Below are 26,348 nucleotides of genomic sequence, written 5' to 3'. Positions count from 1 at the left end.
AGTTTGTTGTAGCTCTTGTTTTAACCTTTTACAATTATGAAATATAGCATATATGTATAAAATGTGAATAAAACATAAATGTGTAACTTAATGAACTATTAGAAAGCAAACATATATGTAGCCACTACCCAAGTCAAGAATTAGAATGATCACCAGAACCCAGACTATTTCTTCCCAGTCAAAATACTCCCTCCTCCCTCCCTAGAGGCAATCACCATCCTATCTTTTATGCAGAGCATGCTATAGTTCAGTTTTGCCTGGTTTGGGACTTTATATAAGTGGGACCATATAGTATATGTATATGGCTTCTTTCACTCAGTATCATGTGTAAGTTAATTACCCACCTTGTTGCATGTGGTGATAGACCTTTCATTTTTGTTGCTGTATAGTATTTCATTCTACGCATATGCCACCATTTATATATCCATTTTACTTTTGATGGACATTTGGGTTGTTTCCAGTTTAGGGGCTTGTTACAAATAATGCAACTATGAACTTCTTGGGGTATGTATAGCCACACCTTTCCTAGCTAAAGGCAAACTGGTTTCCTGCAGTGACTAGGAGCCTCATTGCTCCCACCTGGTCTGATCAGATGGTTAATGTTTTCTGTCTGGTAAATGGGTGGTAACTCATTGTGGCTTTACTTTGCATTTCCCTGAGGTGATGAGGTTGAACAGCTTTTCATAAGTTTGATACTTTTGATCTCCTGCTGTAGAGTTCCCTTTCAACTGTTTTGCCCATTGTTCTACCTACCGAACAGTCTGCTGTTTGTTCAATTGACCACCTGTCTGCAGGTCACTGCACAGGATGATGTAGGGATGTCTAAAACATGTTCCTTGCCCTTGAGAAGACTTGACAGCTGTGCAGGCAGATCTATAAACAAGTAATATATAACAATATTGTGGACTGACTGACAGCTGAAGGATGGGGCTCTTTTTTGTGTCATATCCTCAGTGCTTAACCCAGTATCTGGCACATATTAGGGGCTGAGTAAGGTTTTGTTAAAGGATTGAGGCATTTTTAAAGGAATACCCACGTGCTCTCTATGAGGGTAACCGAGAAGCACAGAATAAGGAACCACACATTGCACCTGCTTCCGCACTTCCCACCCCCACCCCCAGTGGGGCAAGGCCTCCCTAGGAGGTAATATTTGAAGCAGATTTTGAAAGACTGCTTCTGGTGAAGCAGTGGAGGAAAAAGTGCATCCTAGGCCCAGGAATAGAGTGCAAAGGCACAGAAGGAAGAAAGAGAATGTGAAATTTGGAGTGATTAACAGTATGGACAGAATGAGGAGACGGTGGAGAAAGGGCATCAACTGGAGATAATGCCGTGAAGGGACTCCCTTGTGATCTCATAAGTAGTTGGGGTAAAATTGAGATTAAACATGGAAAAACCAATTTCTCACAGGCGACGGGGGCTGTGAAGCAGTGGGATTGACCTGTAGAGTCTTTTCCTAGATATCATGAACAAAATCAAGCAGCTAGATAAGCTTGACCATGAAATAAATGGAATTTTCCCCTCTAGGTAACAAAAGTTACCTCTTTCGAAGCAGCGGTGTAACTTGAGCAAGTGTAGCGCAGCGAGGGAGAGTGAGCTTTCCGCAGTCAGGTCGGACTTAGCAGCAGCAAGGCCTCCGTCAAGCCTCGGTCTCTACACGTTGTCGAGGGGAATCATGCCTGCCTTGTTGCTGTGGTGAAGACTGAGGGAGAGGGTGCTGGTAAAGTGCTTAACCCTCGCCTGGAGGGTGGTTTTATGATGTAGATCCTACACTGTTCAGTGCTGCTCTTATGTTATCTTGCTGCCTTTTACCGGCCGGTACCCACTTATTTGTCACATAGTAGGAACATTAATAAACTGTCCACAGTGGGGACCTCGGTCGTTTGAAGGGCTCTGCACCCCCTACCGGCGCGACACGCGGCCCAGAGAGAGGGCGGACCGGCCTCCTGCTGCTTGCCCTGGGCCGAGCTTTCGCCGTGCGCCTTTGTTTTCCCTTTGCCTCATCCCGCGAGTCCCCGAGAGGGGCTGTGAGCTCCGCATTCACAGGCGTTTTCCCAGAGAAAGAGCCCCTTCCGCCGTTCCCCGGCACGGGAGGGACAGGACTTGCAGTCGGTGTGAGACCCGGCGCTCTCGCTCGTTAGCCCAGACTCCTCCTCTTGGCCAAACTTTCCAAAGGGGAAGGCTTTCTGGGGAAACGAAAGTGAAATTGAAACGGAGCCATCTTGGGCGCCGCTCGCGGCCGCCGGGGCTCCCGCACCGACCCTCCACCCCGCGGCGCGCGGGCGCGGGCGCGCGAGGCTGGCACGGCCCAGCCGTCGGGGCAGGGGCTGGGTGGCCCTGCCGGCCGCCAGCGCCGGGCCATGTCCCGGGGGCGTTATGGACCCGCAGCAGGTAAGCGGAGCGAGCCCTGCCCATCTTCCCCGGACTTCCTCTGCCCCGTGGGCTCACCTGGCAGCCCCACGTGCGCCGATGTCTGCGTGCTGTGCGCCACGCAGAAACACAAAATTGCTCTTCCAGGAGTTTGTATCCTGCTGATCAATTCTGCAGGGTGGAGCAGTGAGTGGAAGAGGGGCTGGGGTGAAAACACACACCCCCGTCTGAGTAGTGAGGCCTCAGCTTCTTTCTCTCTTTCTGCTGGGGCCCTGGGCAGCCCTCCACTCCCCTGGAACTCCGCTTGAACGGCATTCCTTACTTCTAGCAGCGCTATTCTCTGCAGCCTTTCCACCTCCTGAAGGCCTCTGGGGAATTAAAAATAGCCCTTAATGACCCATCGGAGAAAGTCTGTAACCGTTGTGTTCATTATAGATAAAAACTGGGAAAACACAAATGCCCTTCAACAGGTTAATAACTGGGCTACAACCAGACCATGGGATACTACTGCTCAGCAGCAGAAAGGAAGGAACTACAGATATCCGCAACAGCATGGATAACTCCCAGATGCATTTTGCTAAGCAAAAGAAGCCAGAATCACAAAGGCCACATACTGTATGAGTCCGTTTATATGACATTCTGGAAAAAAACAAAGTTATAGGCATAGAGAACAGATCCCTGGATGCCAAGGGCTGGGTGCGGGAGAGGAAAAAAACTGCAGAGTGGTGTTAGAAAATTTTTGGGGGAAATATAAATGTTTTATAGCTTGATTGTGGTGGTGGTTGTCAAAACTCATAGAACTATACACTAAGAGGGGTAAATTTTGCTGTATGTAAATTACACCCCAATTTTTAAAATGCTATATGTATATATTTAAAAGCCTTCCTTTAATGTAGGACACAGTGGCTCATGCCTACAATCGTAGCACTTTGGGAGGCAGAGTGTAAGAGGGTCCCTTCAGGCCAGTAGTTCCAGACCAGTCTGAGCAACATAGTGAGACCAAAAAAACAGAAAAATTAGCCAGGTGTGGTGATGTGAGCCTGTAGTCTCAGCTACTCAGGAGGCTGAGGCAGGAGGATCTCCTGAGCTCAGGAGTTTGAGGTTACATACAGTGAGCTGTGATCACTCCACTGCACTGTAGCCTGGGCAACAGAGCAAGACCCTGCCTCAAAAAATAAAAATTAAACTCTTCAAAAGGATTAAGGATGCCTGACTTGAAGGAAAATCATTTCTTCATATATACCAATGTATTGCCCTGGGGAGCCCATGTGATAAAGGCCAAGGGTCTTATCTCTTGACACTAAGTGTGAGATCAGAGTGAAATGTGGGGGCAGTGGATATTAAGTGACTTATTATATAGCTTACAGAGTAAATGGACATGAAGTGGGGAGAGGTGATATTGAGGGATTTAGGAATGATCACCATGGGTTAGTTTCTCACTTTCTTGCTCTTACTCTCATTCAGCGGCTATACAAATAGCTGTTCTCAAGTGGTGGCTTGGGTTTTAGCGGGAAAATGGGAGTAAAAATAAAAAATTTAATAATCTCTTTCTCTCCTTCTAATCATACTGCCCTAAAATAACCATTAACAAATTCATGTAATCTTTCTTTCTTTTCTTGGCGTTCGTTCTCTTGTGCTCGTGTACCCTCGCGCACGCACACACACACACACACACACACACATTCATTGTTTTTCCCCTTTTGTTTACCAAAAAAGAAATTATAGCACACATGTTACTCTGTAACATGCTTTTTTGTTGTTGTTTTATTTAACATTATATTATTCTAAGTTTTTTCCAGGTGCAAATAGATGTAACACATTTTTTTTTAAAAAAAAACAGTTCTGTTCCATAGCATGAATTGATCATGATTTGTTTAACTCTTCTGTAGATGGACATTCAAATATTTTCCAGATTTTGGCCAAGAGTCAAAATTTAAATCTAGAAAGCATTTAGCTAGAAGCTGACTTTAGCCACTTTGAAACAAAGTTCTTTGTCCCAAGGTCATTCAAAGAGCTCATCAGAAACCCCCTACAGTCCTATAATTCAGCTCTCTGAGCTGGGCACTTGCTCTGTAATAGAAGACGCATTTGCCTCTGCCCCTAGCAATATTAGGGGCAGGGAGAGGGGCAAGGAAAGAGATGTGATTGCTTACATAAGGGCATCTTGTTCATACAGTCATTAACTCAAGAAGCGTTAGTTCAGGATCAACTTTGTGCCAGATGCTAGGAAGGCAAAGATGGCTGAAGCACAGTCCTTGTTCCCTGAGAGCTCACGGTAGAGTTAACTGCTGCACCCCCATTGATACTACTTTGGGAATGTTGGGAGTAGAGAATTGAGTATCATTTCTAGAACATCTAATATTGTTAGTTAAAAATTACCCTGCAGGCTAGGCACTGTGGGTCACACCTGTAATCCTAGCACTCTGGGAGGCCAAGGCAGGAGGATCACTTGAGGTTCAAGACCAGGCTGAGCAAGAGTAAGACCCTGTCTCTACTATGTTTTTAGTAGAAACAGGATCTTACTGTCTCTGAGTTAGCTGGGCAACTAAAGAGAATTAGCTGGACAACTAAAACAGGAAAAGAAAATATTAGCCAGGCATGGGTGGTGCGCACCTGTAGTCCCAGCTACTCAGGAGGCTGAGGCAGGAGGATTGCTTCAGCCCAGAAGTTTGAGGTTGCTGTGAGCTAGGCTGACACCACGTACCCTAGCCCAGGCAACAGAGCAAGACTCTGTCTCAAATAAATAAATAAATAAAATTACCCTGCAGATACACTGCAATCTATGTGTGCCACTATTTTTTTTTTAATCCAACAGCTATGATAAATGGTGTAATGGGTGCTGAGTGGGAGGAGTTCAAGGAGAGGAAACCCCATGGGCTGGGGGAGGTGACAATCAGAAGTCTCCTGAAGAGAAAGTGGCATTTAAGGAGATGCATAAGGGAAGGGTCAGAGTGGTGATAGGTGGTAGTAGAGGGAGAAGCTGCCACTCAGATTGGTGTGTAGAGGGATAGAAGGATTGGAGGCTTTTGCATTGGCTCAGGTAAGAGGTAATGAGGGCTGGAACTGGAGGAAGGCACATTTAAAAGACAATAGAGAGGTGGTAGATAAGACAGGAGATGTGAGGGAGGCGGGCAGGCAGCAAAGGTGACTCAGATTTCTAGCCTTAATAACGGAGGAGGAGAATGATGTCATTAACAGTAATAAAAACAACAGGAGAAGGAGCTGGGTTTGGGGGGGATGATTAATTTGGTTCAGAATGTGTGGAATTTGAGTTAATGACAGGATATTTAAGTGGACAGATTATCTTGGTGGTTGGAAATTCAGATCTTAAGCTTCGCACAAGGAAGTGGCTAGAGACAGTAAATTAGAGTGCTATTACAAAGGGCCAGTTTAGGTTGGGGGAATAGATGCAATTAACCTAGGGAACAAATTATAAAGGAAGAAGGGGTCTTTCAGCAAAGCCTTGGGGACTGATTATATGTAAGGAATGGAAGAAAGAAACAAAGACAGGCTGAAAAAGAGAGGTGAGAGGAGAACTTTGGTGCTGTGTCACCAGACCCTGGGAGGAGAATTTTTTAGAGATTCTAAAAAATTAGAATCTACAGTCTACAGTGAGCCTGCATGTTTGTTGAACTGAATTGACCAGCAAACAGTGAAGACCCCGCTGAGGTTCAAGAGAAGGAATTTATGTGGGCCCTGCTAGCCCAAGTGAGGGTCCTTCTCCACTACCACTTGGAAGCTTTCGAGAAGAAAAAGGGGAGAGTAGACCTTGGGTGGAGAAGGGGACTGACCATGAGATCCAGACAGGGCGAGTGGGCATCTGAAGCCAGAATGAGAAGTGTCAGGAGTGGCTGACCAGCAGCTGCACTGGAGTCATGCGATAAACAGGTTCCACCAGAGTAAGGAGTGGACGTTGTAGAAACACAGGGAAGTCGCCATCAGAAAAGACCAGGAGTCAGCAAACTACAGCCCACAGGCCAAACCCAGCCCTCCACCTGTTTTTGTCAGTAAAATTTCATGGTAAATAAATTATAAAGTTTTTCCATTATTTACAATTTATGTGGCTGCTTTTGTACTACAGTAGCAGGGCTGTGTGGCCCGTTTACAGAGTGAGTTTCCTGGCCCACTGAAAAAGAGTTTCAGGATTTGAGGTCTTGGTGGTGGCTGAGGCTAGAGTAATAGTGAGGTTTGAGGAATAGCTAGACAAGCCAATCGTATGGCTGGAAGGTGGAGATGGAGGTCACTGGGACAGAAGTTAAGGAACTGCCTACCAGGGACACCATGAGAGTGATTAGCAAGAATGCCAGAATTCCCCATCTGTGACGGGATGTGGGGGAGTAGAAGGCTGAAATTCTAGAAGAAAGGGGCCCAGCTGCCTGTGTAGGAGGCAGCTGGGCCTGGAGAATCGGAAAAGGGGGACATAAGCATGAGGAGAAGTTGCTAGATGTCCCCCTCCAAGTCTGTAAGCCCCCAGGGAAAGGAGAATATGGGGTCACTTGTGGCCTGGATGTCAGGGTTCACAAGAACGTGCGGTGGACGCAGCTCTTGGGAGGTAGCCAGGGAAGGGAGGAGGACCGAGCTGAGGTGGTGAGGAGTAGACCCTGCCAGCTCCACACATCCAGGTGAGCCTGGGTGGTTTGGGCAAAATTCCCAGATGTCCCCTGTGAGCCTGGGTACCACACTGAAGCGTGAGGACAATGTGCCATTTTTATGGGGAAACGCTCCAGCCTCCCTAAAAGCAAATTCTGATCTTCCTGGGATAGCAGTGGTGAGCAGATGCATCTCTGAAGTCCTGTGCCCTTCCCGGGTGGACACTGTTCCTGTTACAGTGCTGATACAGCCTTGGCGGACTGGGGTTCATCCAATCAACTTAAATTTCTTTTTTAGTCATAGTCATGCAAATGGTAGATTTAGAGACAAAGAGGCTGTGCAGTGGTGAACCTGACTCGAGGAGGAGGGATGCCCTCGTCCACTCCCTAGTCCACTAACTCCCTTGGCATTTTCAGGCATTCTGTTTCTGTTTGTTTTTAAAACAAGACAACACTTATTTGTTTTTCTGATTGTAGAAGGGCAGTTTTATTGGTGAGTGGAAAGTTTCCTTGTAAATTCCCTGAAATTCTGTGAAAGGAAAAAGAATAAGGTTGCTAGAAAGGCTGTGCCAAGAACCTCCGTGTGTTTTGCCTCCTGCTCCCCGCTCTGTGTTCCTGTTGGTGGCCCCCTAGGCAGTATTTACAAAATGACAAGTCACCCCTGCTGGGTCATAAGCCCGTGGCTCAGTTTCCTTCTCAACCCACTTGGGGCAGCTCCCCCAAGCAGGGAAGGGACGGGGACTCCACAGGCTCATCACTGTAGCCCTAATGCACTTTCTTCTCCACTATCTTGTTCTGCAGGGATATTCCCTTAACAGATACCACCCCCCTCCAGTTCAAGGCTATGAGCCCAGCAAGATCAGACACCAGCAGTGGGGGCCAGGATCTTGCTCTAATGGTTTCCAGCTCAAGCAAATAGAGTTTCTCAAGGGGCAGCTCCCAGAAGTGCCCCTGATTGGGAAGCAGACACCATCACCACCACCACTCTTCCTCCCAGGACTCTGGCCAAGATTTCCAGAGCCACCTGCCAGAAGCAGGCAGCTTGAGAGCTGGGGTGTCCCCAGGAGCGTGCATCTCAGCAGTCAGGGGTTCCAGAGAGGGTCCCAGCATCCTTCGCCACGTGGCAGGATTCTGCCATGGAGAGGTGTTGATAGGCTTTCCGCACATTTCCAGGAACTGAGTATCAACCAGGATCAGGAACAGAGGATCTTAAAGCTCTTGGAGGAGCTTGGGGAAGGGAAGGCCACCACAGCACATGATCTGGCTGGGAAACTCAAGGTCCCAAAGAAGGAAGTCAATCGAGTTTTATACTCTCTGGCAAAAAAGGGTAAGCTACATCGGGAGGCAGGAACGCCCCCTTTGTGGAAATTGGCAGTCTCAGCTCAGGCTGAGAACCAGCAGAGTAGAGTAGTGAAATCAGACGGTCAGAGCCAGGGAGCCCCAGACTCAGACTCTAGTTTGGAAACTGAAGACAAAAACACCACATCTGTCTTGGAAGAGCTTCCTGATCCTTTTGACATGGCTGAAATCAAGGAGAAAATCTGTGACTACCTATTTAATGTGTCTGACTCCTCTGCCCTGAATTTGGCTAAAAATATTGGCTTCAGCAAGGCCCGAGATGTGAATGCTGTGCTGATTGACTTGGAAAGGCAGGGGGATGTCTACAGGCAAGGGACAACCCCTCCCATATGGTATTTGACAGACAAGAAGCGAGAGAGGATGCAAATGAAGAGAAATACAAACAGTTTTCCTGAAACCACTGTAGCACCCATCACTGAGACCAAAAGAAACGCAGAGTTCCCCACCTGCAACTTACCGACATCAAATGCCTCAAATAACGTGGTAACCACAGCAAAAGTGGAGAATGGGCAGGCACCTGTCATAAAGTTACAAGACAGGCAAGTGGCCAGAGCAGAACCAATAAAACTGAAACCACCTATTCATAACAATGGCCCCTCAAGAGCAGGGTATGTTGACTTTGAAAATGGCCAGTGGGCCACAGATGACATCCCAGATGACTTGAATAGCATCCATGCACCACCAGGTGAGTTTCGAGCCATCATGGAGATGCCCTCCTTCTACAGTCATGGCTTGCCACGGTGCTCAACCTACAAGAAACTGACAGAGTGCCAGCTGAAGAACCCCGTCAGCGGGCTGTTAGAGTATGCTCAGTTCACTAGTCAGACCTGTGATTTCAACCTGATAGAGCAGAGTGGACCATCCCATGAACCTCGGTAAGAGACCACCCAGGAACTGTACCTAGGGTTGGGGTCCAGTGCTCTTGCTCCTGAAAGCGTCTCAGCTGACTCCTGAGCTGTGCCATTTGGTGGCCCCTGTCTTTTCCCTCTTCTTCTCTGCCTTTTGGCTAAATCACCTTTGATTGGCCCTTTTCCAGATGTTGATCGGGCAGTGTAGGCCTTGAACCAGCCGGAATCATGGCTGAGCAAGGGGGGGGTTGACACTGTTGGCCGAAGTGAAGTTTCTTTAGGAATGATTGGCTTTTGTGCATCAATGTCATGCCTACCTCTCAAGGCCAGAGGTAGCGAAGACTTAACTCCCCACCCCCTTCTGTGAGCCATCCCCTTCTCCCCAAGCAAGTTCCTGAGAGAGGCACAGGAACAGGTGGGCTGGGGCAGGTTGCATTCACAGAGTGAGGGTGGGTTGTGCTGCTAAGCAGCAGCAGGTCCAAAATCCCCTCTGCACAGACTCCTGGGGGGAAGGATGGTGTAGACTAGAGCATGCACGCCTGCCTGCCTGCCTATTGAAGGTGGTGGTTCTAATTTTACACACCTCCTCTGCACAGATGGGCGGGCTAGCACTTGCTGCTGCTTCTGAGCTGTGAAATCAGAGATTACTTCACTCAGCTGGCGGGGCCCTGCACTCCAGGGTCCTATAGGCCAGTGGACAGATTGAGGAAGACAGGTGGGCCCAGAAAGGAGTTGCCAAAGGGCCTAGCAGAGAGCTGAAACCCCTGAAGCTCAGGGCCTGCAAGCTGCAGCTAAAGAGAGCCAGGAGGATGGTGGAGAATTCCACTAACCTTTATGTTTACCCAGGTTCTAGGAGTGAGAATTCCTGGCTGTGGTCCTTACTTCTTATCTTGACTATCTTAGTGACCACCAAGTTGGCATTGCAGGAGAGCTGTTAAGAAAAGGGGGTGTATCTGTCCAAAGGTTGGCAGGGCCAGACTGGTTTATTTCTGTTTGGGGTGGAAACTGGATGGCTGTCATTCTCCATCATTCTCTTTCTTTGCCCTCCCTAGAGTTGGGGGAAAGCAGTGGGTTTTGTGGGTAATCATCCTTTGGACTTCACCTGTAAAAACATTGATGCTATCTATGTTCAGCTATTTCAAAAGACCTAGGAAATAAGAAATTCGACCTACTTTTCTAAATGAAATCCTAGATTGAGCAAAGCGCTGAACAAATTTGAAAGCTTGAACAAAGGAGGCCTGGGCTAAGTCCAGAGGCCTAGAAATAATGTTTTTTTATTTTCTACATAACAAGGGGAAATTCCTTTCATCTCAGGCTTGGGACAATTAGAGCTATGGAATGACTCATAACAAACTCTAAGAGTGATAGGTGTCTAAGGGTAGGTTAGGGGCAAAACAGGCCCTGATAAATGGCAGGTGTGTGATCCCTGAAGGTGGCTGGGGAGTGTGAGCCTTCTGGGCTATAAGCCTTCACTATCTTTTAGGGCCTTTCCTCAAGGCGGCCAGTCTACCACAGTTGCTTTAGGAGGAAGACGTTTGGTTGCCAACAAGACTGTAATGGCGATTTTAGCTCATCATTTTTTATATAGGCTTTATTGTGATTCACTGTTAAAGAGACAGCGGGTTTCCCCTGAGCTCATTTCATTTCACCTGTGGCTGTGTTTGCTCTGCTGAGCTCCTGGCTGCTTTGTTTCCCCCCAAAAAAAGGACAGGCTGGGCCTCCAAAGGAATAGGAGTTCCTTGGCTTACCCTCCATCTCCTCCCCAAATCAAAAAGCCCTTTAATATAGCAAGGAATTCCAGGGTGAAGATCTCTTTGGAGAGGGCAGAAGGGATGGCTTAGACCCGTGTTCACACATCTAATCACTTTCCGTCAAGATTTAAATTCCAGGTTGTCATCAGTGGCCGAGAGTTTCCCCCAGCAGAAGCTGGCAGCAAGAAAGTGGCCAAGCAGGATGCAGCTATGAAAGCCATGAAAATTCTGCTTAGGGAAGCCAAAGCCAAGGACAGTGGAAAATCAGAAGAATCAACCCACTATTCCTCAGACGAAGAATCAGAGAAGGTAGATGTCCCACCCTCTGGGAGGGTGTCCGTTCACTTTCAATGTCTGTATCAGGATTTTAACTGACCTTCCCAGCCTAAACAGCTGACACTTTCTTGGGGTCAGCTTCCCACTCTCCTTCTATCCCACCTCCCAAGCCCACCTTTCTTCTCATACCCAGCTTCTCCTTTTGCCCTCTTTCCTAGCGTAACTGGATTTACAGAATTTCTGAGTTAAAAGAGACCTGAAAGATTATCCTCCTCTCCTCTCTTAGAAAATGAGAAATGAGGGGCGGGCGCGGTGGCTCACACCTGTAATCCTAGCACTCTGGGAGGCTGAGGCGGGAGGATTGCTCAAGGTCAGGAGTTCGAGAAAATGAGAAATGGGAGCCAGAACATTTAAATAACTTGTGCTTTGCTGCAATGCCTAGAAAATCCGCCAACAGCCCCTTTTCCTTTGGAATGCCAGCCCCTTAACATTTAGTGAGTCAGAAGAAATTCTTCCATCCCCTTCCCCTCTTCCATGATGGACTAACTAGTGTTTTTTCTTCTTGTCTCATCTCCTCCAGAACGCAGAGTCCCAGGCCACCACTCCTTCAACAATATCTTCATTTTCTGGGAAGAGTCCTGTCACTACATTGCTTGAGTGCATGCACAAATTGGGGAGCTCCTGTGAATTCCGTCTCCTATCCAAAGAAGGCCCCGCCCATGACCCCAAGTATGTCCTCGCGTCACGTATCTCTGCTGAGGTTTTTGCAAAAAGAAAAAGACACGTTTTCCTCCTTGTCTTCTCAGAGATGGCCAGTTATTTCACTGAGCAATTTTTTCTGTTTCAAAATGGGGAAAGCGGAGCCTTGAGGGCCTGAGTGCTGCTCATGGAGCAGAGAATCTGGGATTAGGAATTAAAGGAACCAAGCACTAGGGGGGTCCATGGCTTGGAGGTTACTGTTGATGGGACAAACAGGTACTGGACCCGAGAATCTCTCTATTTGTGGGTCTGTAGACTTAGATGTTCAAGAGAAGGGTTCTTGGAGGAGGTAGAACTGGGTTGATGCTTAAATGTCGAGAGGGGGGCCGGGCGCGGTGGCTCACGCCTGTAATCCTAGCTCTCTGGGAGGCCGAGGCAGGCAGATTGCTCAAGATCAGGAGTTCGAAACCAGCCTGAGCAAGAGCAAGACCCCGTCTCTACTATAAATAGAAAGAAATTAATTGGCCAACTAATATATATAGAAAAAATCAGCCAGGCATGGTGGTGCATGCCTGTAGTCTCAGCCACTGGGGAGGCTGAGGCAGGAGGATCCCTTGAGCCCAGGAGTTTGAGGTTGCTGTGAGCTAGGCTGACGCCACGGCACTCACTCTAGCCTGGGCAACAAAGCGAGACTCTGTCTCAAAAAAAAAAAAAAAAAAAAAAAAATGTCGAGAGGGGTCAGCCAGGCTAAGAGACACTGTGTTGGTCATTGGTGGGTGAAGGGCTCTGGCTGTTCGAGGCAGACGTGACTGCGCGGGAAGTGACTGCGCAAAGGCAGTGTGTGCGAGGAAGTTCCAAGTAGTAAAGGATGACAGGCTGACAAAGGCTAGCACGCTCCTCAGTCAAAACCATTTAATCCTTCTGCTCTCTCTGTCAGGTTCCAATACTGTGTTGCAGTGGGAGCCCAAACTTTCCCCACCGTGAGTGCCCCCAGCAAGAAAGTGGCAAAGCAGATGGCCGCAGAGGAAGCCATGAAGGCCCTGCACGGGGAGGCGACCAACTCCGAGAACCAGGTGGGCTTGTCTTCCCGCTCAAAAGACACAGGTCGTTTTTAGCAACAGGTCATTTAGGATTGCCTGTGAGTCTGTCAAAGTTTCCTTGAGTCAACGTTTATGATTCCTCTTTGTTTGATTAATTTCCCTTTAGCCTGGAGGTACGAGCACGGAATCACTTGATAACTTGGAATCCGTGATGCCCAGCAAGGTCAGGAGGATTGGCGAGCTCGTCAGATACCTGAACACCAACCCCGTGGGCGGCCTGTTAGAGTACGCCCGCTCCCATGGCTTTGCTGCCGAATTCAAGTTGGTTGACCAGTCCGGACCTCCTCACGAGCCCAAGTGAGTGTCCCAGTCCCGGCTGCAGCCATGTGTCACCTGGTGTGGGGGTGGCTTGTAACCCGGGGAAAGAAAGGATATGCATTAGCTGTGAACGACAGAGGGGGCGAGTAGAGGGAAACAAGTCCAGCCCTGTCTCCCTGCCTTCTAGAAGACATCGGATCAGCCGTCCAGAGGATATAATCGCTCTTCCAGTGACCATGATCCTTTTTAATTTTTTAACTGATTTTAACTTTTAAAGGGATATATATGTACATAGGAAAACATCCAAACCGATTGAAAACCTATACAATGAAAAGTCTCATTTCTATCCCAGACATCTAATTTCCTTTCCCAGACCCATTGCTTAATGACAGGGATACACACATTCTGAGAAATGAGTCATTGGGGGATTTCATCCTTGTGCACAGGATAGAGTATACTCCCACAAGCCCAGGTGGCATATCCTACTACACACCTAGCCTCAGCAAGAGTAAGACCCTGTCTCTACAAAAAATAGAAAAAAATTAGCCGGGCATGGTGGCACATGCCTGTAGTCCCAGCCACTCGAGAGGCTGAGGCAGGAAGATTGCTTGAGCCCAGGAGTTTGAGGTTGCTGTGAGCTAGGCTGATGCCACGACACTCTAGCCCGGGCAACAGAGCAAGACTCTGTCTCAAAAAAAAAAAACCAACTTTGTGCATAAGAGTTCATATTCTTTTACAATGCATAGAGTAGTCATGAGGTTCTCTTACATACCTCAGGGAAGGATCCTATGCAGTTTGGCCCAGACCCCGTCTCCATCTTCTTCTTGCTCCTGTTCCTCTCAGTCTGAACTCAAGCCCACTAGCCTGCATAAACCTGCCGGCATGGGCAAAGAAAGTACTTGAAGACATTCAGCTGCTTAGGCTAGTCAAGGAATAATGAGAAACTCGGTGTGGTTGAACATTAAGGTTGATTCTTTTTACTGCCTGAGCTGGTAAATCTTGATACTGAAGCCTCTGTTATATGCAGTTTGATTATCCAAAGCTGGGTTCCTAGCCAGTAGGTTAGAATCTGGTTGAAAGACGGGATTCTTAACACCTTGACTGGTAGATTTCCAAACTGTTTTGCTCCATCCCTCTGTGTTTGTAGAAATCCCCAGCCAGGAGTGATGGGGCCCTCCCTGCCCCACTTGTACACTTTACTGTCAGCAGAGCTCATGGGCCCAAGACCCATCCACTTACCCCCACAGCCATCTCAAGCTTGCCAGAAATCAAAAAATAACTCCCTCAGAAAAGCTCAGTTCCCTGGCCTAAGGCAGACCTTGACATAATGACCTGCCTTCAAGGGCACAGGTTAAGTCCCCTTGAGCTAATCAGGAAGTGAATAAGGAAATGAAATTGTACTTTAAAAATCACAGTGTGTTAAGTAACAGTTATTCACGTGAAGAGAAAGTTATTCCCTTCTCATTTCTGTTTAAGTTAAGGAGAAAGGCCAACTTTGGTGCTGATTTCTTTCAATGCTCTAATACCTCCTGATCTTCCTTTATAGGAAGGACAGGCCCAGAGCCTTTGCAGGTAACAGTGTCTGGTCAGAATTTAATGACTTGATTTTATCATATTCAGTTTCAAAGCCACCTTCAATTTATGGCAAGTGATACTAGTTTTCCATTTACAGCCATGATATGAAGTTTCCTTTTTAAATATGTGTATGTTGTTAAAGAGTTTAGTGGGGGGAGGGGGGGGGGCGGGGGAGTAATAACTCAGGTGATACTGGATCTAGCACAAGTCATACTGTAATTCTCGAACTACCAAAATCTGGAAAATGCTGCCTTAGACACAGCTGTCCAGATTGATGGGTCCATAGGTTTGTATGACTGGTCACATCTTAAGCCAAACTAGCTCTTCCCCGGAACAGCTGTCAAGGCCTGCCGCGTGTCTTCATTCCCTGCTTCTCATCCCAAAGGTTCGTTTACCAAGCAAAAGTTGGGGGTCGCTGGTTCCCAGCCGTCTGCGCACACAGCAAGAAGCAAGGCAAGCAGGAAGCAGCAGATGCGGCTCTCCGTGTCTTGATCGGGGAGAACGAGAAGGCAGAACGCATGGGTTTCACAGAGGTAACCCCAGTGACAGGGGCCAGTCTCAGAAGAACTTTGCTCCTCCTCTCAAGGTCCCCAGAAGCACAGCCAAAGACAGTTAAGACGTCTACTTTTGGTGCTATCTTTTTTTGTTGGGGGGGGCTCCTGCTGACTCCTCTCTGGGTGGAGTTGGCTCTGACTTGCTGTCCTGTGAGTTATTCCTAGGCTTTAATGTCAGCCTCAGTAGAGCGTATAACTGTGACGCTAGATGTGAGAGGGGAAGGATGGCTCACGTGTCGAGTAGAACTTGGTCTCCCCGCCCACTGTGACTGTGGTGGACGCAGCCTTGGCTTCATGGTCCTGACGCAGCCTCCTGTCCCCACAGCTCCCTCTCACTGGCAGCACCTTCCACGACCAGATAGCCATGCTGAGCCACAGGTGCTTCAATGCTCTGACGAACAGTTTCCAACCCTCCTTGCTTGGCCGCAAGATCCTGGCTGCCATCATCATGAAGAAAGACTCTGAGGACATGGGCGTTGTAGTCAGCTTGGGGACAGGTGAGTGAAGTCCTGGAACACGCTCTTCCAGGCATCTGCCTCCCACAGTGCCCAGAAGCCAGTCCTTGTCATCTTCCCCTGGAGTCTGTGACAGGGACCCCAAGGCAGGGACAAAAAACTTGTATTTCATTTTAGCTACAGCCCATTCAGAGTGAGGAATGTGTTATTTCCCAGAGGAGAGAATATGGGAGTCCAGGAGCTGATAAATTGAGGCTATTTCTGCCTTTAAGCTTTTCTTTTTTTTTTTTTTTTTTTTGTTTTTTTTTTTTTTTGAGACAGTCTCACTCTGTTGCCTGGGTTAGAGTGCTGTGGTGTCAGCCTCGCTCACAACAACCTCAAACTCCTGGGCTCAAGCAATCCTCCTGCCTCAGCCTCCCGAGTAGCTGGGACTACAGGCATGTGCTACCATGCCTGGCTAATTTTTTCTATATATTTTTAGTTGGCCAATTAATTTTCTTTCTATTTTTATTAGAGACGGGGTCTCGCTCTTGCTCAGGCTGGTTTCAAACTCCTGACCTTGAGTGATCCACCAGCCTCGGCTTCCCAGAGTGCTAGGATTACAGGCGTGAGCCACTGCACCTGGCCTGCCTTTAAGCTTTAAGAACAAACAGCCTTCACCCCTATTCATCATCATTTTCCTTCAGTTGTTCCATTTTTGTATTAAATGCCTTCCTAGGGAATCGCTGTGTGAAAGGAGATTCTCTCAGCCTAAAGGGAGAAACTGTCAACGACTGCCACGCGGAAATCATCTCCCGGAGAGGCTTCATCAGGTGAGCGAGATCAGAGCGGGCTGGCTGCCTGGCCGTGGAGTGAGCATCACTTCTCTGCCCCACATCTGCTGCCCCCAGGGTGCTGGGACTGCGACACAGCCTCTGAAACCCCATCAGACTGGCAGCCTTTGCTTTTAGCCTGTCCATTTGAACCTGTCTTACAGAATCGATCTCCTCTGCGACCCGGGCTGCATCCCGCTACTCGGACTGTTTTTAAGTGCTGTCCTTTTATCTACTAACTCTGCTTCATGTCCTTTTTAAAAAAAAACACAAAATGACCTTTTGGTTCTCAGGGCCTTGGGAATGAGGCAGCCTTCTATCTCCATTTCAGGACCTATGAGCAACCTCAGCATCCCTGCCAGCTTTCTCCTCTAGTTCACCTTTTCTTTAATGTATGAAGGGAGAGACCAGGGTAGAAGCAACAGCCTCCTGTAGTCCTTGAATCAATTTGTTCTGCCCTAAAATCCCTGTAGCCACCATAGCGAGGAGCCCTCAGCAGAAATGAAACTGACCCAAAAGGCCAGCTTTGCTTTGTGGAAGGCTGTGGTCTCCCATGAAGAATTTTCCCACCACTTCTTTCTACCTGAGAAATTGTGAAAGGTCTGATCATGAAGACTTTTCCTTACCTGGGGCTCAGATAGAGGTCAGATTATAGAAGCAATTGCTCTTCCCAGAATTGAACCTGTCTTCCTAACCACATTTTCTTTTTATAGGTTTCTCTACAGCGAGTTAATGAAATACAACCCCCAGACTGCGAAGGATAGTATATTTGAACCTGCTAGGGGAGGAGAAAAGCTCCAAATAAAAAAGACCGTGTCGTTCCATCTCTATATCAGGTTTGCATAGTCTCTGTTGCTGCCGAGCCAGCCCTGCCAGGCTCCCAGGATTGGGTATCCGAGTGCTCCTGGCCCATAAATCAGACCTTATACAATAAACCACACACCACTCTGGGTTTGAGATATGTGCCCTGTGGTAGTACTCAGAAAACATTCCTTGCTCCTACCTCATCTGACTGTTCTTGAGCCCTGGGAAATTGGGGGAAATGGGCACAGGTGAGTCTGAACAGATGCCCCTGTTTTGCAGCACCGCCCCATGTGGAGATGGTGCCCTCTTTGACAAGTCCTGCAGTGACCGGGCTGTGGAAAGCACAGATTCCTGCCACTACCCTGTCTTTGAGAATCCCAAACAAGGCAAGCTCCGCACCAAGGTGGAGAACGGTGAGTGACACGTGCCCTCCCTCCTTCCCACAAAAGGCTCTGCCAGGCCCCAGGACCCCAAGTCTCTACAGGACTGCCACTGGGCACTGGGGTGCTGTTTACAGGAGAGGGAAGGTCTGAGTGGAGGAGGTCTGTAGGAGGATCAAGGTTCCATTTTGAATTTGTTAGTTTGGGAGACGTGAGAAATCTCCAAAACAAACAGGAGGTGGAGGTGGCCACCTTGAGCTCAGAGGAGAGAGCCTGGTTAGAAATAAAAACATAGGCGTCCTCCTGTAGGATCTTCACAGCAGTGGGAACAGAAAGGGTTAGCTTGGGGATGGTGGAGGAAATGAAAAGAAAGTGGTGCAGAGCCAAGCCCTGAGGAGTTGGCACGTGAGGGTGCTCGTGCCTGGTTTCCCTCTGTACAGTTGGCTGCTGAGTTTGCGCCTGGTCCACTTAGCTCCTCCTTCTCGCCTGTCTTCTGCTGTCTCCTTACTGTCTCTTCACATCCACTCCTGCTCAAGTGTGCCATTGAGCCCACACTTGAGCAGTCATCCGAGTGCTCCTGAAACCCTGCTGAGTACCCTAGCTCACTGCTAGGTATTTGCCCGAGAGAAATGGAAACCTGTGTCCACACAAAAACTAGCACATGAACGTTCATAGCAGCATTATTCATAATAGCCAAAAAAAGTGGAAAGCAACCCAAATGGCCATCAACCGATGAATAGATAAAGAAAATGTGATATATCCATATAATAGAATATCATTTGATCATAAAAAGAAATGAAGTACTGATACATGCTTACAACGTGGATGAACTTGGAAACATTATGCTCAATGAAAAAAGCCAGTCAACAAAGATCACATATTGTATTATTCCACTAACATGAAATGTCCAGAAAAGACAAATCCATAGAGACAGAAAGCAGATGAGTGGTTGCCAGGGATGGGGCTGGGAGGGTTGGAGGGAGATGAGGAGTGACTGCTAATGAGTAGAAGGTTTGTTTTTGGAGCGATGCAATGCTCTAAAATTAGCTGTGGTGAAGGTTGCAGAACCCTGTGAAAATACTAAAAACCACCGAGTTGTATGCTTTAAATGGGTGAATTGTATGACATATGAATTACATCTCAATAAAGCTGTTATTTTAAAAAGGGAAAAACCAACCCGGTAGTGGTTTCCCACTGCACTTCATATAAAAGCAAAACCTGCCGTGATCTCCCAGCCTCATCCTGTGCCCCTGTCCCCCACCCTCACATGTGCTGTAGTCACACGGGCTCTTTGTCGGCTCCCTGAACAACCAAACCCCTTGCTGCCTGAGGACCTTCACTTCTGCTCTGTGTGTCTGTCACACTCCACCTCTTCCTTCCCCTTTATGTCCCAGCTCCCCTGACTCTTCTGTCCCAGGAGGATCCCCCCGTGGTCCTCCACCAGGGCTCCCTCAAAGCCTTCAGAGCACTATTAGCATCTAGAATTCGTATGAATATATTGGTTTACTCGTTTAGTGTCTTTTCCTTGCCTTTCTGTGCCCTCAGCCCTCCCTGACAAATGTTCCAGGAGGACAAGGATCTTACTTGGTTTTGCTCACCACTGTTTCCCAGCACAAGCCTAGTGTCTGGCACGCGGTGGAGACTGTGAAATGTGTGAAGAATGAATGAATGAATGTCCCAAGCTCAAGGCCTACAGACACCATGCCAGGGAGTGGTTTGGCCCAGTGGCCCCCGTAGGTCTGACCCAAGTCTCTCACACAGGGGAAGGCACAATCCCTGTGGAGTCCAGTGACATTGTGCCGACGTGGGACGGCATTCGGCTCGGGGAAAGACTCCGCACCATGTCCTGTAGTGACAAAATCCTGCGCTGGAACGTGCTGGGCCTGCAAGGGGCACTGTTGACCCACTTCCTGCAGCCCGTGTATCTCAAATCTGTCACATTAGGTAAGGGGCCTGCCTTGGGATCCGGGGCCAGTCTGTCTTCCTTGTGCCCAAATCCCAGGAAACCGCATGCTTTCTTGCCAGGTTCCCCTTTCCAACGTGAACTTGCTTCAGTCGTCAGAAGCGATTCTGAATATCCAGCCTGCTGTGGTAGACACAGGGTTAGGCAGCAATCCTAAGTAAAAACACGCCAGGCCAGTCCTTTCAAGATGGGTTAAAGAAACACGGCAGCTTAAAACAGCAGCGCTTTAGTTTGCTTGTTGTCCACAGTCCTTGGCCTTACCTGGAGCCTCTTATATTATGCTTAAATATTTGATGATCCCATATATATCCTGAGTAGCCACAATCAGAAGGCTTTTTCTCTGTCTTGACAACTCTATTTTGTACCTCTGGATTTCCCACATGCCTCTGCCTCTTAACAGCATTTGGTGCAAACACAGGTGTATACATTTCTTGTTTCTGTACCCAGGTTACCTTTTCAGCCAAGGACATCTGACCCGTGCTATTTGCTGTCGTGTAACAAGAGATGGAAGTGCGTTCGAGGATGGACTACGACATCCCTTTATTGTCAACCACCCCAAGGTGCTATAACCTCATTCTGTTTGCCCTTGACATGGTTCTCCTTTTCAACCAATCCTGAAAGCAGAGCAAACATGTGCACTGTGGGCAAGGGGAGCCTTTGTTGGTGCCCCAAGAACTTATCCTTGCCTCCTTTTGGATGCCAAGGGCTTGCTTTCTCTTAGTCTGGAATTAATTTGAATCAAGGTGAAGTTAGTATGTGTAGAGTCTGCCCAATCTTAGCCAAACAGAATCCTAAATAGAGAAGAAAGATCAAGGCCCCACACTCCCTCTTTCCTATGAGTCTTGAGTCCCTGCTTCGGAATCTTATTCCTGAAAGGTTTCCATCTTTCTCCCATCGCTTCTGGGATTCCTAGGTTGGCCGAGTCAGTGTATATGATTCCAAAAGGCAATCCGGGAAGACTAAGGAGACAAGCGTCAACTGGTGTTTGGCTGACGGCTATGACCTAGAGATCCTGGACGGTACCAGGGGCACCGTGGACGGGTAAGGAGATGGACAGTGCAGTAAAGGCAAGGCCAGGCTTCCTGCCCTCACTCCCAGGGGTGCACACGTATCTGCCGATCTCAGAGCTTAAGAGCTACCTACCCTACCTTGCTTTCTCCACTTCAGGCCCCCCACTGTCCCTGGTCCCAGGTGAATAATGAGTGCTTTTGTTCCTCCAGGCCACGGAATGAATTGTCCCGGGTCTCCAAAAAGAACATTTTTCTTCTATTTAAGAAGCTCTGCTCCTTCCGTTACCGCAGGGATCTACTGAAACTCTCCTATGGTGAGGCCAAGAAAGCTGCCCGTGACTATGAGATAGCCAAGAACTACTTCAAGAAAAGCCTGAAGGATATGGGCTATGGGAACTGGATAAGCAAACCCCAGGAGGAAAAGAACTTTTATCTCTGCCCAGTATAGTATGATCCAGTGACAGATGGATAGGGGTGTTTCACACTGGGGTGAGAGAGAGGTAGGTTGTAGCATTCCTTTTTATTTGATCAAGGGGTTTATTTCTCTTCCTTTTTTTTCCTCCCACCCACAGTTGGTGTTTTCGAGAACTTTGGGTTCCCATTTATCCTGCTTTCTTTGGGATTACTAGGCAGAGTCTGGTCAGGAGCCTGTCTCTTTTCCCATGTGAAGAGGCAGAGACCTAAAGGGAGGGAAAAGGGTTTATCTTTTCCTTCACCGCAAGGCGTATGTAGTCACTGAGCTCCTATAGCCCATTTCCTCTTAAGTTTTGTTTTAGTTTTTTCCATTTCCTTTCCCTTTGTGTTTGCTACACTGACCTCTTGATTAGGCTCAGTCCACTCTGTGTGTGTCACATCAGGGACTAACAATTCATTTGTGAATTCTGCAGGCCGCTCTGCTTCCCCTCCTCCGCTTCTGATAATTCTTCCTTGTGATCAAAGCTTCTCTTTCCCGTCCCCAAGAGGGTAAAGAAGTGAAGTTAAAGAATTGGGTGAGACATTTACAAGGGCAGGAGTTCAATACTGCAGTCAGTGCCAATGGAAATGCTATCAGAAGCTGCAAATAATGTTTAGCAATCTTCCTCCCATCTCGCACTTTAGCCAGCTAGTCGGGGGTGGGGGGTGGGGTGAGGCAGGGAAAGCTGCTATTCTGGAAGTGTATCCCTTCCCCAGGCAGCAGGGAAGGCTAGAACCAGCCAGACCGGGCTAGGGGAGTTGCCCAAGCAATAGCTGGGCTTTCCGCCTGCAGGTGACACAGACCACTTCCCAGGGAGCACAGATATTCCTTGGAATATTTCCAAGCTCCAGCCGCTTCTACTCCTAGAACATTCTTAATAATTTGCCCTGCCAATGTGGAATGTATGACCATAGACCCCAGCCAACTGCTGGGGAAAAAAGTCCAGGACAAGTCCTAGAAGGTCAAATCATTTCTGCTCAGATAATCAGTAAGAATAAGGGCAAAAAATCATGTTGTTTCAGATCACTGTTGCACCTGGCATAGTATTTCTCATGACAGCAACACCCAGGAAAACTAAGTCATATGCAAATTTTGAAGTTTTGAAATAATGCCATAGGTGTTGATTCTTAACTGCTACGGATAACCTATAATTCAGCAGACTTAAAGTTCAGAGGTACTTTTCCATTTATCCAAGCACTTTCACTTTGCCAGACAGCTTCAGAAGTAGGTTCATGGGCAGGGCAGAGACCTGAGGTCTCCCTGCCTGTTAGGGAATCCTTACAGGGTTGACATGCAACAAGGCAGGGGTTGTAGGTGAAAGGGCAGGTTGTCTTCAAACTCCGAGGTGGATCTTTGTCCACCTAATGTGGACTCATGTGGTCAGAGCCTGTGGCCTCCCTGGAGTCCAGCTCTGGGGCTAAATCAGCCAGACACGCTCAAGAGGACTTACAAGGGCGCTGCTGCCTTCAGGACCTGAGCCTGCCTCCTTCCTGTAGATAACGTATCTTCATCTGGGAACATGCTGAGCCAGTGCCCTCAGGTGACTTTCCGTCCCCACACCCCCAAACTGCGGACGAGTTCACCCACGGTCTGGCCCGCCTCTTCAACAAGTAGATACATCCACATTTGCACTTTTATTCTTGGGGCCCGCTGTACCCTCTGTACTTGTGACCAAAAATTGACCAAAATAAGAAAACCCAAGTTTTTAAAATAGACTGAGGATGTCTCTGCGGAACACCAAAGCGTCCCAAGGAACTGGTAGGAAAACGGCACCTGTCTTCTGGGGTGGAAGGGGCCTGCCTGCTCCCTGGCCCTGTGAGTCTGCTGAAGGCATGTTAAGTCAACCCTGGCACCCGCAACTGGGGCAGAGAGATCTCGTGGTTCCCAGCCGCTGGAAGGAAGCACATCCTCTCGGTTCTTCAGGCTGGAGGGTTATCACCTACTGATTCCTCGGAATGTTTGGCCCCTCGGTCCATCTTGGGCATTAGTATCTCCAGCAGAGCTCAGCCCAGCTGCCTCTTCTTTAATGGGGACAACAGGGGTCTCAAAAGATCAGATTCCCCCAATTGCCCCAAGATTTTCTCTAGCAAACGTGCAGTATTCAGTTGCTACTGTAGGAAGAGAGCAAGGCATCCCTGAACTCCACGTGTCTGCTGGAAATTAATCGTGAGGCCCTGCATCACTGCGTCCCCATGCCCCTCTGAGGAGGCAGAGCTTCCACCGCTGTTCCCTTCATGTTTTTGTCCAACCTTTAATAACCAGTACCCCTTCCCCCCAACTTTTTTTTTTAATTACTTTTGTAGTTGATTTGTCTGAACTGTGGCTATTGTGCATTCTTTGAATAATCACTTGTAAAAACTGTCAGTGCTTCAAGCTGCTTCCTCTTTGTTGAATTTGTTTGGTTTTGGAGTCAACGGCAGTGACTCCAAGAGCAGAGTGGGGAAGAGCCCAAGCATAGACTTGGGTGCCACGATGGCTGCAGTCCAGTTTTATGATTCCGCTTTATCCCTTGAATAAGTGACTAACAATATACATTCCTCATAAATAAAAAAAAAAAAAGAAACACCTGAATTGTTAGAGAGCTTTAAATCTTGGTTTCTTGGGGGACGTCGAAGTGGGGACAGGGACCCGTGGTCGTGGGATTTCTGGTAACAGCACCAGCTGCATCAGACATACAGCCTGGGGAGATACGGTCATCCCTCAGCCTGCAGAAAGCAGCCATCACCTCCCTGTGCAGGTGAACTTGCATCTGGGGGGGAGGGGGGATATGGCAGGCACCTCTCGATTCCTTCCCAGCCCCACAAACCCCCTTCCCCATCAGAGCCCACTATTAAGTAGCCTGTCCTGAGGGACTTGATATGTAAGATTTCAAGACCCAGAGTAGGAAAACGCTCTTGAGACAGTATCACCAATTATATACACAATCCTAGCTCTCCTTCATGGGTATTTCTCAACCTCTCCGAACCTCTCTATCCCCAGCCATTGTGCCTGCAGGGATGTGCATATTTGGAGTAAAGTTGCAGCCAGGACCAGGACGGGCTCGGCTGCAGTCTTCGGGAGACAGACCATTTGCTTTTTACTTCATAGATGGCATCTGAAATATCTCTCCATCTTAAATTTCAAAGAGAATGCACTTCTTTCCACATTGTAACTTACTACAGAATTTCTACAAGACTCATCCTGAACCTTTTAAAAATAATCAGAGGACATAAAATACCTAACAGTGAGGCTAAGTCACAGTAAACCTTCTTGCTCATCCATTATACAGATGGAACAACTGAGGCCAGGAGGGTCAGCGACACATTTTGGGGGCATATTACATAAGGACCAGAGCTCCACATGGCGTCATTCATAGTCTGTTGAAAAATAATGCTGGGTGAACTGAACAGTTTTTAATTTAAAGACAGTGAAAGATAATGTCTCTGTGATGTACCAGGAACCTCAAGTGCCTTTGTCCTCTCTGTTCTCAGGTAGCTCCTGGTTTCTGGGGGACATGTAGTGCCAGTCTTGTAGAAAGTGGACAGTTTCCTTAAAGCCTAAGGCGAGTACCCAGACCCTGTCTGCAGAGGGACAAGACTGTCCTCCCACCGCCCACCCTGAGTGGGCTGGGAAGTAGGGCTGCCCTGCAGGAGCACAGGGCATTTTCTTCAGCTCATCGTGTCAGCTGCTGGTGACCCTGCATTTCATTTGGGGGCCCACAATTTAATGTTTCCAGGATTGGGGCCCAGATCAAACCAGTGTTCTGGGAGCAGGTCTGGCCTCACGCAGACTGTAGCTTTGACTCCTCAGAGCGCAGGGGCCGCGAGAGGAAACCCCAGCCATCCCTGCCTCCAGGAGACTCTGCCCAGTCCCTCACACAGGGGCCTCCCCAGGGGCGATTTCTGGGCTCTGTCTACTCCAGGCCCCCCCATTTGGCCATTTCTTTTCAACCTGATGAGTGTATGTATAAGGCGGCAAACCAATAATTCAACAGCACACTGTTACCTTTCACCTTTTCTTTGGATTCTTACAATGTCTTGTGAGTCCGATTTCCCCAGCATTCTCCCTTTTTACTGTATTTGCCAACCCTGGCCCATGAGGGCTCCCCCTCCAAGCCCAAACACAACAGAGTGACAATACAACTTTGGAAACAACTTTCTTTACGAGAATCTTGAGTTCCTAATGAGTCGGGCCTGGGGTGGGCTAGACCAGTGCAAATGTTCCAGGAGTGCTGACAGGAGAGGCCAAGGGCAGTGTGGGAGATGGGGGGCGCCACGGGTGGGGGAGTGAGGTGTCCTAATGATTCCCAGACCTACAGTCCCTGAGGAACCATGTGACTGCCACACTGACCTTTTGGACCTGCCAGGATGAATATTAAAAGGTGGCCGCTTGTTCTCTGTCTGGTCGGGGTTGGTGAGTGGGAGTCTGGCCAGCACCAGTCGGGCTGTGAGGGATGTGACACCAGCCCAGCTCTGCCTAGAAACAGGGTGACAACTGGAACCAACTCCACTCTGGCTTGGGGAGTGACTCAGAGAAGGCCTTGAGTGCCCCTTACTTTCCGCCCAAGGAGCCTCTTCTCCCACCTGCCTCAAAGCTACAGCAAGAGCGCAGGCTTTGGGGAAGTCTTAGGTTCCAGGCCCCACATGACTCAGCGGCTGTCACTTGGTTTCTCTGAGCCTCGTTTTCTTCTGTGAAACGAGGGCCCCTTCCCTGTAGGATTGTTGCGAGGAATAAAGACAGGGAACTGGCACAGCACAGATCCTTAGTAAACAGCAGCTAATCTGGGGATTTGGAGAGGATGCAGACAAAGGCCAAAGCCCCCAAATCGTCCAAAGAGCCTTCCTTATTTCAAGACCACTAGAGGGAAATGGCCTTGCCCTTCATCTGCAGGGAGCCTTCGGCAGAACACGCCATCTGGGGGCTGTCTGTGTCTTGTTTGCTTTTAAATTTTCAATAACTTGGTGCCAGCTGTTCCAGTATTACATACCTCACTGCCAGGAAGCTGCCTTACTCCCACTACAATGCCAACAGTCAAGAACAGAGAGCCTGCAGGTGCCTTCTTTTCAGACAAAAATAGTTACCAGATCACCTGTGGCCTTGCCATCTCTGATGGAG

General features: G+C 48.3%; 1 protein-coding gene across 4 annotated transcripts in view; it reads left to right on the top strand.

Annotated features, from left to right (window-relative positions):
* The window catches only part of ADAR (adenosine deaminase RNA specific), a 40,117-nt gene extending 17,185 nt beyond the window's left edge, over positions 1–22,932 (top strand). Inside the window, exons 1-15 of one of the 4 annotated variants that reach the window (XM_012767937.3) lie at positions 2,163–2,388; positions 7,758–9,190; positions 11,040–11,223; positions 11,771–11,919; positions 12,827–12,962; positions 13,096–13,286; positions 15,208–15,355; positions 15,702–15,873; positions 16,550–16,643; positions 17,357–17,479; positions 17,727–17,860; positions 19,589–19,771; positions 20,238–20,350; positions 20,704–20,831; positions 21,011–22,932. In XM_012767937.3, coding sequence (XP_012623391.2) covers positions 2,374–2,388; positions 7,758–9,190; positions 11,040–11,223; positions 11,771–11,919; positions 12,827–12,962; positions 13,096–13,286; positions 15,208–15,355; positions 15,702–15,873; positions 16,550–16,643; positions 17,357–17,479; positions 17,727–17,860; positions 19,589–19,771; positions 20,238–20,350; positions 20,704–20,831; positions 21,011–21,248 — 3,441 coding nt within the window. In that variant the 5' untranslated portion in view covers positions 2,163–2,373 and the 3' untranslated portion in view covers positions 21,249–22,932. Of the gene's footprint in view, positions 1–2,162; positions 2,389–7,757; positions 9,191–11,039; positions 11,224–11,770; positions 11,920–12,826; positions 12,963–13,095; positions 13,287–15,207; positions 15,434–15,701; positions 15,874–16,549; positions 16,644–17,356; positions 17,480–17,726; positions 17,861–19,588; positions 19,772–20,237; positions 20,351–20,703; positions 20,832–21,010 lie in introns of those variants that run through there. The other 3 variants (XM_012767935.3, XM_012767936.3, XM_012767934.3) reach the window with 3 other exon arrangements.
* Positions 22,933–26,348: the final 3,416 nt, after the last annotated feature.

This window comes from Microcebus murinus, chromosome 2 (genome assembly GCF_040939455.1).
Source record: "Microcebus murinus isolate Inina chromosome 2, M.murinus_Inina_mat1.0, whole genome shotgun sequence".
Taxonomy (NCBI): Eukaryota; Metazoa; Chordata; class Mammalia; order Primates; family Cheirogaleidae; genus Microcebus; species Microcebus murinus.
Note: the sequence above shows the minus strand (reverse complement) of the source record. Positions and strands in the feature narration are given on the sequence as shown.